Genomic DNA, 12,709 nt, shown 5'->3' with positions numbered 1-12,709 from the left:
TTTCCAGTGAGTGAGTAATGAATAAGTGTTCCCAAAAAAGTGAGAGCTTCGGCATTTCCAAAACATCAGAATTCTGGCTACATTTTACTGGATTAAGACAAGAAGTTGATGGCTTTGAGTGCCTTTGCCCAATATTGGTCTGAGATTGGGTGATTCACAGTTCTGATTCCCAATTAGATTTGATTTTATTGACTGGGCATATCATGTTTGTTTTAGTTTTTTCCAAAAAATATGTTTTATCAAATTCAACATAAACAAGGCGGAACCACGGCGGAACAAGACAGAATGAGCCTGCTGCTGTTGCTTAACAAACATCACCCCTGTGTGGTAAAGTTAGGTTACTACAAGCTCATGTAATGTTGAGTTAACATTTCTTTTCCTCTCATGAAGAATTTATGGGAATTCATCTTCAGCTCCATCATCCTCCTCGCCTCATTACAGGCATACTTTTTCGTAGAAACGTGATTTAAACTTTAGCATGCTCACAAGACTTTGGCCTTGTTCGTGATTCAAAAGGTATTTGAATGCATTGCATGTAGTTCAAAGTTTGGCCCACAATATGAGAACTTACCTTAATTGCCTCAAAATATTCACCTTACATGCAGGTCTTTTGTGGTTTTTCACACAATGTGAGTGACTACACTCGAGCACAGAGACATACAGAATGTATTAATATTTGACCGTCAGAAATTCTATTTTTAATGAACTACTGGGGTTGATTGAGTATTTTACTTCAACTTCTAATAAATCTTCTAGTGTATGATCTGCTGAATGCTGAACACATAACACGTCTGACTCACTTTACTCCCATCATCTTTAATAAGACCAAATACATGTCAGCAGACACCATCACTGTCACATAGAAACTATATGATTCAAACCTGATCCATATAAAAAACACTACAATATAAAACATGTAATCAGTAATAATCATATGAATCACCTGTAATACCAAAGTAATTTGAAACTGAATGATACATTAAATAAATAATCACTGCAACCGATTTTAAAATAATAATTAATCACCTGCCATGAAATAATAGCCCTTAATCAATACCAGATCAATATATTCTGTAGTTTCTTTTTTCATTTCTTTTTTTTACGCTAGACATTCTAACTGTGGCTTTCTAGAGTAATACAGATCTTCCCTGGTAACATTTTCAGAGACTGACCATAACAGTTATAAATGAATGGAAACAGTCTCTCAGTGAAGGTGTGTGTGAAGGTGTGTAGGTGTGTGTTAGAATCAGGATCAGAGAAGGACAGCTGTCCTCTGTCCCAGTCCAGCTGGACTCTGATCCTCTGGGGTTTCTGATTCACAGAGAGAACAGTCTTCTCATAAGGCCCTGATTTGGCCCTGACTGCTGCATATTCACCCATACTGCATATATACCAGTATCCACTCCTCATATATCCCTTCCTCTGGAAATACTCCACACACACGCCTACTTCCCAGATTGTATTGTCTCCAACCTCAACGTCCCAGCTGTGAGACCCTGAGTTAAAGCCCTCAGAGCCCAGTACACGTTCATAGTAGTCGAACCTCTCTGGGTTGTCGGGAAGTGGCCTCTCCTCTCCACATCTCACGCTGGTCAGATCATCAGACAGAATGAGTCGAGGATGAGCTGTGTTTGGGTCTAGGATGACGGGAGTGTAAGAGACAATGTCCTTCATCTTGTCCCAGACTCTGAAGGTCAGGTTCTTCAGGTGTTTGGCCTCGTCTATCAGCACTCCTGAGACAGGCGGTGGGTCCTGCAGGGTGAGCTGGACTCCCTCCATTGTGGTCTTGTAGTACTGCAGGAATAAGACGTGGTCGTCGGATCTCAGCTGGGCCTCAGCAGCTTGGATTGCATTGGAGAGAGTTTCAATTTCTCTGCTCAGACCCTCAATCCTCTCCTTCATCTCCTGACTCTTCTGAGCCTCTTCCTCCCGCAGAGCGGTGATCCTGGCCTCCTCTTCTTCCTGTAGGAACCGATGAAGATTCTGAAACTGTTCTTTAATCTGTGTTTCTGTGTTCCTGGCCCGAACTTTGATGTGAGTTTCTGTTATGTCATAATTCCTTTTAACTTTATTAAAGACCTTCAGTTTCCTCTTTAACATTTCCAGCGAATCCTGGACCTTCTGTTCCATCGTCCCTTGTAACATGTTCAGAGACATATCATCATCAGCATTATAATCACCATTATAAATGCATGGAAAGAGTGTGTTAGTGAAAGTGGGTGTGAAGGTGTGTAGGTGTGTGTTAGAATCAGCATCAGAGAAGGACAACTGTCCTCTGTCCCAGTCCAGCTGGACTCTGATCCTCCCGATTTTCTGATTCACTGAAAGAACAGTCCAATCTTCCAACCACTTAGATTCTGATATCCCCTCATCAGATTCTGATGTCTCCTCATCCTCATCAGAGTCCGATGTCTCCTCATCCTCGTCAAATCCAAGCCCTGATGAGGACACAGCTCTGTATGCATCCTCATAGAACTCTATAAACCAGGTCTCACTCCTGGTGTTTCGCTTCCCCCAGTGAGGCTCCAAACACATGCCTACTGACCAGCGTTGATTGTGTCCAACATAAACATCCCAGCTGAGATACCCAGACTTAAAGTGAAACAAGTTGAACAAGCCTGGAGTACGCAGGATATGCCAACCGATGGAATGGTGGGACAAAGGAAACACTTGGCAGGTCAGCTTCTCTTCTTCCCGAACAGTCAAACTTGAAGCCATTGTGTCTTCCAGTCTGCACTCTGAGACTGAGAGAGAGAAAAAAACACTAGGATAAACTAAAGAGATGGTAGCTGTTTGGCACTAGTTTTATCCAGGAGATGGCGTCACAGTTAAGTATTTAACTACAACAAAATAAGTATTTAACTACGGGTAGGCCTACAGTATATGTCCTTTCTACAAAAAGCCAAGATTGGTTGGTGACCTGACCTGAGTTGTAGGAAGTCAATATGTCCTTCCAGGAATCTCCTCTGTATAGATGGCTGCTGTCCAGTCGTCAGATTCTCGCCGACAAAGCAGTCTGTTCTAGCGAGGGCTGTAGATGTAGCCTACACATCTGAGGCACGGCTGCTCCAAGGTATTGAAAGGACTCAATCTAAAGGTAGTACTTCCCTCTAGACTTTGGTATCAGACAGACAGGAAAATGTATAGCCTCAGTAACGGGCTGCTTCACCTCTACAAATAGTTCATCAAACGTCAGGCTGTATTTACCCAGACCAACGCAGGTAGGCGTGCAGGGTCAGCGGGTCTAGTCTAGAAAAGGTTGAGCTCCCTCAAGTGTGGTGAGAAAAGGTAATGGAATGAGCCAGGGATTATTTGAGTATATATAATGTGGGTCTCAGCTGTATTGGCCCTGCTGCTTTTGGGCTCCCGCCTTATGCAAATGTAATTCCTGAGTTAATCAATGATCATCATTGTAGTTTCATTCTTGATTATGTTACTTGTGAATGACTCATGTCAGCTCCATTGTCCTGCAGGAAACGAGTGTGTGTGTGTGTGTGTGTGTGTGTTATTTCAATTCCATGATTTGGCTGGAGACATGCACCTGGAACCCCCTCAAGGACCACTGCTCTATAATAGGACCACATCATGCCCATAAGTCAGACATCCGTTAGTCAGACCTGCGTGGCCGGTTAAGACTCACCCATAACGCGGGTTCCAAATCACCTGTGGATAGTGTCGGTAATGGTACCGGCTCACAACAGTTTAGTGGCTTCACATTCCACTGTTCAGTCTGAATGAAGTAAAATGACAGCACATTCTTTGGTATTTGGCAGCATTCACGGAAATCAATGCAGGTCATATCTATAGATGCTCTTGTTGGATATGTACTGTATTCTTTTCGTAAAGATACACAAAATAAAACGCAGGGCTACTTTGAAAATATGAAAAGAGAAGGGAACCCGCACACTCGTATGCTCCAAAATAACTTTTATTGACGACGTTTCGAGCCAAGGCTCTTCATCTGGTCAAAACTACTTTGAAAATATAAAATGCTTTACTTCTCCGGTGACTGTCTGGTTGAACACATCTGCCACAATGTAACACACAAAATGATGCAAGCAATGACGAAGCAAAAGTGCTATGATTGTAAATTTGTAATGTGAGGTTATCTCACAGTGGACTAGAAGCAGACTACATCAGAACATTCATGTCAAGCAAAGGGATCCTCTTCAAAGCAATTCCAAATCCATAATATTCTCAACAGTAACAGTGAAACAGTTTGAAAATAAACCATTCATTAATATTTCTCATACAAAACCAAGATAACCTTTCAGGTTGATACCCAAACTATAGGCTTTTTTTTATTACCGTATTTCTTTATTCACGGATTTTCTTAGATTTGTTTGCTTGTTTAAAAAGAAAGAATATTTGTACTGGAGCCGTAACCTATAGAAATTGGTCCGTGACCCACAAATGGGGTTAACGGTGCTCTAACCCAGGGATACTCAAATAGATTTACCTGTGGGCCACATTACAAAAATGGCAAGGGGCCAGGGGCCAGTAGATAAAATTACGACATTAATGATACTTGAAAACTTCTCTCTTTCAATTGCTTTATTTTCGCAAAATGTATCAAAGTACAATGTGCATGCACACAATATGTAAATAAATAAATGTGTTACATTTTCTTGCATAAACACAAAGAGCTGTTTCCATAACTGCACAAATTATTGCACATAACATGAGTAGCTGTTATAATAACATAACATGAGTAGCTCTTTGCCTGCCTGCCTGCCTGTCTGTCTGTCTGTCCATGAGTAGTTATTTGTCTGTCTGTCAATGAGTAGCTGTCTTACTGTCTGCCTGTCTATGAGTAGCTGTCTGCCTGCCTGTCTATGAGTAGCTGTCTGTCTGCCTGCCTGTCCAATTGTCCATGAGTAGCTGTCTGCGTCTGCCTGTCTGAGTAGCTGACTGCCTGCCTGCCTAATTGTCCATGAGTAGCTGTCTGTCTGCCTGTCTATGAGTAGCTGTCTGCCTGCCTGCCTGCCTGCCTAATTGTCCATGAGTAGCTGTCTGTCTGCCTGTCTATGAGTAGCTGTCTGCCTTCCTGCCTGTCCAATTGTCCATGAGTAGCTGTCTGTCTGTCTATGAGAAGCTGTCTGCCTGCCTGCCCAATTGTCCATGAGTAGCTGTCTGTCTGTCTATGAGTATAGCTGTCTGCCTTCCTGCCTGTCCAATTGTCCATGACCCATGAACAGAAAATAAATTGTTATGGCTGAGTAAAATAAAATACAATAAACACAATTTGCCTGAAAATAGATTACCCAGCTATGACCTTTTTCATGAAAAAAAATGAGTAGTGATATGGCTGACTGAGTAAAATAAAACAATCTACCTGAAAATAGATAGCTATAAGTGAAGAGCAATTTCCGCAATTACCATTTCCGCAATTTCCACAATTTCCATTTCCGCAATTTCCTCAATTTCCATTTCCGCAATTTCCACAATTTCCATTTCCACCATTTCCGCATTTCCCGCAATTTCCATTTCCATTTCCAACTATTAATGGCAGCTGGGTTTCATCATTCAAATAAAATAGAATTCTGTCCGTTTAGCTATAAAATTATGTCAGGGAATAGGGATACACAGTATATGTCTTTCATTTGCATTGCATCTCCCCCCAAGCTTTTATTTTCGTTCGAGTAATAGTACAACTCTAATAGTATTACTTATAATAATGTAATTAAAGATAACTTCATTCAGATTTATTTATTTTTATTTCATTTTCCAGATTTTTTTTTCTTCTTTTTTTTAGATTTTCATTGGTGGGCCAGTCATAATGGTCCCGCGGGCCTGAGGTTGAGTATCACTGCTCTAACCAGTACTCAAACGTAAACCTGATTCAACCGGATTGTCTTGGTAGGCAGGTTTCTGAACTTTCCACAGCACACCAATGAGACACACCGTAAGTAGACAGAAATGGTGCCATCTTTTTAATGAGCATTAGTAAGGACCAATTTAGATATGAGGTTGAAAAATGGGTGTCATGATGGGCAAACATGATGTATTGCGTCCCTCATTTGTACCGCATCAAGATAGGTAGACTAAAGGTCCTTAAGGACTAAAGGTTCCCTGCGATGAAGTAAAAAATAAAATAAAATCCCTCCACATAATGTGTCATTGTGAATATAACGCAATGATAAAACAAATTTGTTTCGTAACTAGTTTTACAAATTGTTTTGATGCAGGAAAAATAATACATAATGCATTTTCATATTTTTTAATCATTATGCTCCATGTGTGTAAAGACTTTACTGCCCTTTCATACGATGGTGAAAATAGAAGATCTACAAGCTCATCAGCATCTAGCAACACTGTCACACCACAAAGTGGTACAAGCCATGCTTAAAGGGGTATTTCACTTTCACAACATTTGTCTGCACCCCAGATCCGTTTTAAGCGGCTTGATTCAATAGTCAGGGAGAAACCACCTATCCAAAATGTTCAGGAAATGAAAAATATATTTTTTTCTTCAGAAAATGAAGAAAACAGACATAATAACAGGCATTGATTTATGAAAATAATTATCAAAAACCTGGAGTTAGGTGTTTTCCTCCCGACTCAACAATATATCATATGTTATAACTCTTTAAACATCATTGTAGCCATTAAGAAATAAATAAATAAATACAAATAATTATCTGCTTCTGCCTCCAGTTTTTCTATAACTTGTCAAATGTATGAATGTGCTCCATGCACACATACTAACTCTTATACTTCTGGGCCCCTTCCTTAATGATACTAATTAAGGCTGTTCATTTAGTGTAGAGTGGTTCTTCTTTTTATTTCAAGGACTGTACAAATGGAACCATTTCTACACTCTCGGTACAGACCCGGCATACGGGGTCAGCCGCTTTGAGACCCACTGGCGTAGCAGTGTTTACATTGAGCCAACATGCACAATTACTGTAAGCACCCTGACTATATCATCGGTAACACCTATAAAGGTCTTTCCAAAATTGCATGTAACAGTATGCATAGAGGCAATTAATTGATTAATAATATTATCATTGTTGTATATGTTCATTATGTGGGAACGGGAATACAATACCCTTAAACCAGATTGTTTTGGTGTCCTTTATTTCAGTGTCCTATTTTGAGCCATTTGACCACCTATTGAAGGCCATAACCTAATGGGGTCTGTTTCCCTTTCTTTAACATTTGACAATATATTAACATTGAATCAAGCAACTTAAAAACTGTGTGGTGAGCACACAAAAGCCCAGGTATACTAATACATGAAAATGACCCCCAGAAGTATCCTGGAAACAAGTTAATTGCTATACATATACAATAAACACCCCTCATCTCACATCATGTTGCCATCCTTACCAATCCAGTCTATAGGCTAGACAGTTCTGGGTACAGTGGTAGGTTCCAGGCTGATTTTAACGCTGGGAGGATCCAATCATTTCAGCATCTCCTGGTTTTAAATTTGCACAGTTTCCAATGTACAACTCTGGGACCCTAAACTACAAAGTCAAATAATCAGTGTAAATTGAAAGTGTACAAACAGACCCAAAAAGAACCTTACGTGCCTGGAACTATAGCAGTGTATGGATGGAACCAAAAGGAACCCTGAGGGTTCATTTGGTTCCATTCATACACCTTTGGGCTTGGTTCCCAAGGTCATTTGACCCATAGGGCCAGGGACATATCTCCTGTTTCTGAAGCATGAGGTACATCCCCCAGCCATGATGTACTAGGATGTCACACAAGGACTTAAAGCAGGGAAGCATTGGGTCTCATTTGTATAGTCTTTGGTATGAACTGGCCAGGGAATCAAACCCTGACTTCTCAATCTAAGGGCAGACATTCTAACCAGTGAGCTGGTCCATTCATACACATTCAGATAAAATTCACACATATTACAGTTCAGATTAGGATTTCCGGAGTTTTGAACGGAGAGAGGAGGAGTTGATAATCTGTAGCTCCACAGAGCAGGTAAGAAGTTCAGACCGAAAGAGAGGAGAGATCTGTAAGCCAACAAGTCTGTGATGAGGCCGCTATCGCCACGCGGTTCCTGGCCCTAGTACTTCACTCCAGGAACAAACTCTCTGGCCTCCGGGTTCAAGTTGCTCTTCTGCTGCAAAGGGAGAAATGAGAGTTATTTTATACTTTGGCTATTCAAACATAGCAAATAAACAAGCAGATATACAAGCTCATTGTGCGTCACACTGTGCATCACCTTGTGCCACACTATGCATGTAGATCTGCTATTGTATTTTCAATTTTTTATGCATGCAAATCTTTGAATATTTCTTTTAAAGCAAACATTTTTAACTACAATCTTTGCTTCTGGGGGTCCCTGGAACACAATATGTTGAGATGGGGGTCAGTGGCCGAATACATAAAATGTTGGGGTCCTTGACGTGAAACATTTTGAGAACTACTGATATAGACATAACGTTTTCAAAAAACGTAGTATTTAGGATACAGGTAATATTTCACAATTTGGCCAATGTTTGACAATTCTGTATAATATAGCTTGTCGAATACTTGTGTAATCGACAACTAAGTACCGGTAAGTCTTTTTTTTTAAACAATAAAACGCTCTTAATAAAAGTCCTATATTGTCACTTTAGAAATATGCAGATACTGTATGTTGGTTTGTTTACTGTTTAGTGAGAAAATAAATCATATAAGCTAATCATCTGGGGTTGAGAAGCACTCCTTTTAGGTAGTCCAAAGCCAGCTCACCGCTATGTCTTCTGGGCTGCCATCAGCGAGCGACAGGCCATTGAAATGGTTCTGTATTTGACCCGCTGCCCCCGGTCTGTAGTCACGTGACGGGATGAACCAATCGTGTTCCTCCTCCTCCAGCATCTCCTGGAAGCAGCGTTCCAAAAAGTCCTGCTCCAGCAGTTCCTCTTCCACCTGCGAGCAGAGACACGTCACATTACTTTAACTAGGACCTGATGCCCATTCTACAAATGCCTTCTGAATCCATCAACAGTTTTCTGAAATACATATGTAAAAAAGGATAAGAAATAGGGGTCTTTGACTCTTTGGCACAAAAAATAACTACTGATTTAGAAGGCTTGGTAGAATGAATGGTGTTGTGCTGCCCCCTAGTGTCATTTGTCTTTATCTGTCAAATTTGTTTGTGATGTGCTTGCTTGTGATATCATTGGTGTAGCCCAGAGTTGCCCCTTTTGGGACACTCGGTTACCTTTTCTGAATTTTGGACGGCGGTAACCTAGGCTAGGGTTCCTTCCTGGTTATTCCACTCTCCATAGGAATGATAGGAACAGGACAGTGGCTTTACCACTGTGTTCATGGAGCCCTGTGTGGACGCTTGAGTGAAGATGAGATGTTTCAAAGATGCATAGAGTAGAAGTAGGAGACCGCGGAAACGTGTGCGAAGTTTTGGCTTCTCTGAAATTCTCTCTTCCTCACTTCCCATGTCCCGCATCGAGACTGGCTAGCTGCACGACCGTCCTAGTTAAGTTACTGCCCTCTGATTGGCCGACCGCGTACAGGCTGGATGTTTTTAATGCTGTTATGTCGTGGGTCTATTTAATAACAAGTTAACAACGTTTTGCGGTGTGCGAGGCGGGACATTGGGAAGTCAACAAGGAAGTAAGACGACAGAGAACCTCAGCAGAGCAAAATTGCAAAAAAAGATTAAAAATACTTAACGGCAACACTGATTAACGCCGCTTCGTACACGTTTCCGTGGTCTCCTACTGCAACTTTATGCATCTTTGAAACATCTCATCAACACTCAAGCGACCACGCAGGTGTCAGACAGTGATAAAGCTGCGTCCTATCATTCCTATGGAGAGTGGAATAACCTGGAAGGGACCCTAGGTTACCGCCGTCCAAAATTCAGAAAAGGTAACCGAGGGTCCCGAAAGGGGCTACCCACTGAGTGCAGTACCACCATCAGTCATATGTTTTTGTCTATTTCTCTTTCATTTACGTTCAGTTTTGTGGTATGTTATATTATATGTTTTTATCATTGAAAATTTACTTTTGTATGAGGAAAACTTGCAATAAAATAAATAAATAATATACAATTGACAGCCCTGCCCACCTGTCTGTTGTACTCCTCCTCATTCTCCATCCACATGTAGTCAGCAAAGGGGTCGGCCTCCCCTCCTCCTCCACCGGCCTTACGTACGTTCACGTTCCCCTCCCCCGACTCCCCTCCTCCCCCTCCCCCCGACGAGCCCACCGCCATGCTGCTGCCGCCCCCCTCCGTGCTGCCGGGGGTCTTCCGGGGGTCCTCCGGACTGCGGCTCATCTCCGCCGGTTCTGGAATGGCACACACAAACTTCTGCTGGCATTAAAGGTGGTCGAAGGGGTCAGTGGTTTGTTTTCAGGTCAAGGACGCCCCAAATGTATGTGTGTGTGTGTGTGTGTGTGTGTAGAGAGAGAGAGAGAGAGAGAGAGAGAGAGAGAGAGAGAGAGAGAGAGAGAGAGAGAGAGAGAGAGAGAGAGAGAGAGAGAGAGAGAGAGAGAGAGAGAGAGATGCAGAGCAGACTCACATATGAAAATGCTTTCTGTCAGATACTCCCAGAAGATGATTTGTGTTCAAAACTTATTCCAATTTCATTCATTTTTCTTTTCTTTTTTTTTATAACTGGAGCCAGTTGCACCACCTCACACCTAAGTTCAAACTTAGCCTAGTTAGCTTAAATGGCTTATGCATTACTGTATGCATGCATTGCATATACAATGTATAACAAAAAGTAAACTAAACCAAACTCATCCAATAATAAAACTGGGATTGGTTGCCATGATGTACCGGTAATCCCAAAAGGTGGACAAGAAAAATCAGCTTGATCTGCTATTTTTACAATATTTGCCTCTTTCTAAAAGGGAAAAGTAAGATTTTCTTTATTCCTCTAGTTTACCCATTTTAATAGTATAGTTTGTTCTGTTGGTTACTTTTCATGCAGTAACCTAATGGTCCCCCCCTCCTAATTTTAGAGCCATTCAAATGGCCTTAAATCCTTAAATGTATTATAACTTAAGAAATGTGCACACACTGCACAGTGCAGTTAGGCCTACCCTGTATACACTTGTTTACTGTTGAGTGAGAAACCAATGTTGAATACGACAAACTTTGTCGGACAAAGCACCATTCCATTTGTATCATTTTAATCATACCACTGTACCTTTTTTTCCCAAACTGTTAATAAAGTAGGCTATTCAATCAATCAGCAAATTAAAGGTTCAGGACACGACACTGATCCCCCCTCCCTTTTTTTTTGCTAATCATCTGGGGAGTGGGGACCCACTGGGGGGTCCCGACCCACAGTTAGAGAACCACTGCAATAAGGGACACGTCTTTTACTTTCCAAATAAGGGACTGTCACTCACTGTTGGCAAACCTAGATTGTAAGGAAACATAGCATGATGCTAAAGTTGCTAACAGCTGTTACATCAAAACAATGCACACGGCCGTCAACAACACAGCATGTCAGGCAGCTAAAGTGAAACGTTATACGAGTAACTTAAAGTGTGCGTAATGCATTGTAGCGTGTGCACTGTAGCTACCTGGCATGTTGACACTCAGGCAGCAGAATGTAAGCAGAGGGTTGTTTGTAATGAACAACAACTTGTAAACAAACAGCGGACTGACAGAGCCCAACACTGACGCACAGCTTGTTAGCTTGTATGCTAAAGCTAACGTCACCGTGACTCTTCCTCTTCCGCACTACTTCTTCTATTCCTTCTTCTGCTGCTGATTCAGACAATCCGGCAGGATAAGCTTTGTTTCCCCCGGCTGGTTTAAGGAGACATTTCATCTTTAATAGTGAGTGTTAAAAAGTGTTTGATAGTAATCATAAATCATTGCAGTGTTTGTTTGTTCAGTAACAACAGTGTCTATATATTGTGATAGTATGACTTGCTAGCCTAGTATTTGTAGAAGTACTGTATTACAACATACTGGCGCCGGTACAGTTTCACTAAGGTCTACTATAGTAGGGTAGTATGCAAAATGGCCCATTTCACCTTTACCTCCAAGATCTTCAAAATGTGTCAATCTTTCAAAAATAGCTAGATATGTCTAGATCACAAGATGTCTCGATAAAATAGGGCTTTTGATGCATGTTTTGTGATAATGATCTAAATCTACAAAATTACTTGTTAAATAGGCCTACATGGAAATAGCCTAGTCCAGTAAAGTAAAAAGTTCCTTAAAATTGTACTGAACTTCTGAAGTGCAGCAGTACTTGAGTAAATGTACTTAGTTACTTTCACAACCACTGCAGAATAGGAAGGAAGCCATGCCCAGAGCCATATAATAGAAGGCTCTGGCCATGCCCAGCCCCAAGTGCAATCAATGAGCTCTGATTGAAACACATGCAACACCATGTTGAATCAAGACACACTCTTAATTCCTCTTTCTTGAGCTCTTCACGTGTCCAAAATGACAGTGACAGTCTCGAACCCCATGGAATTAGTTTTGTGTATTGGTGGGTGCACCCAAGATTATTTCTGAGATGCAGTTTGTTCCGATGTATTAAACAGAAAGGTGAGTACAGTGAGTGCACTTTAGTCGTATGACCAGTGCCGGTTCTAGGCCTTTTGAGGCCCCAAGCAACATATTTATCTGAAGCCGACCCGGGGTCCAGAAAAAATTGTAAATTTGCTATGAAAATGCTTCAATCTGGTGCACAGATAAAAATTAAGAAGCTAGGTGGGGGCCACATGTGGCCAGTAGCCCATGTAAGGGATAGGGGATACATGAAAA

General features: G+C 41.4%; 2 protein-coding genes across 4 annotated transcripts; both read right to left on the bottom strand.

Moving 5' to 3' along the window:
• Positions 1–1,113: 1,113 nt before the first annotated feature.
• Positions 1,114–2,535, bottom strand: LOC308312412 (E3 ubiquitin-protein ligase TRIM35-like; the record flags this gene model as incomplete). The annotated part of the gene is made up of 1 exon (XM_080759018.1): positions 1,114–2,535. The coding sequence occupies one exon, from the start codon at positions 2,533–2,535 to the stop codon at positions 1,114–1,116; it is 1,422 nt and encodes a 473-aa protein (XP_080615144.1).
• A 3,669-nt stretch (positions 2,536–6,204) lies between these two features.
• LOC308310497 (polyadenylate-binding protein-interacting protein 2B-like) lies at positions 6,205–11,621 on the bottom strand. 3 transcript variants are annotated; one of them, XM_080756853.1, is made up of 4 exons: positions 11,509–11,621; positions 10,040–10,260; positions 8,701–8,877; positions 6,205–8,086 (listed from the first exon to the last, which is right to left on the bottom strand). In XM_080756853.1, exons 1-4 carry the CDS (start codon positions 11,513–11,515, stop codon positions 8,030–8,032), a joined length of 462 nt encoding a protein of 153 aa, XP_080612979.1. In that variant the 5' UTR covers positions 11,516–11,621; the 3' UTR covers positions 6,205–8,029. The 3 variants fall into 3 exon arrangements, with proteins under 3 accessions (XP_080612979.1, XP_080612980.1, XP_080612981.1); XM_080756854.1 differs by having other exon boundaries at positions 6,205–8,083; XM_080756855.1 differs by having other exon boundaries at positions 10,494–11,620.
• Positions 11,622–12,709: the final 1,088 nt, after the last annotated feature.

This window comes from Protomyctophum bolini (assembly GCF_963924005.1).
Source record: "Protomyctophum bolini genome assembly, chromosome: 3".
Taxonomy (NCBI): domain Eukaryota; kingdom Metazoa; phylum Chordata; class Actinopteri; order Myctophiformes; family Myctophidae; genus Protomyctophum; species Protomyctophum bolini.
The sequence above is the reverse complement of the archived record's forward strand: the minus strand, read 5'-3'. Positions and strand labels throughout refer to the sequence as shown.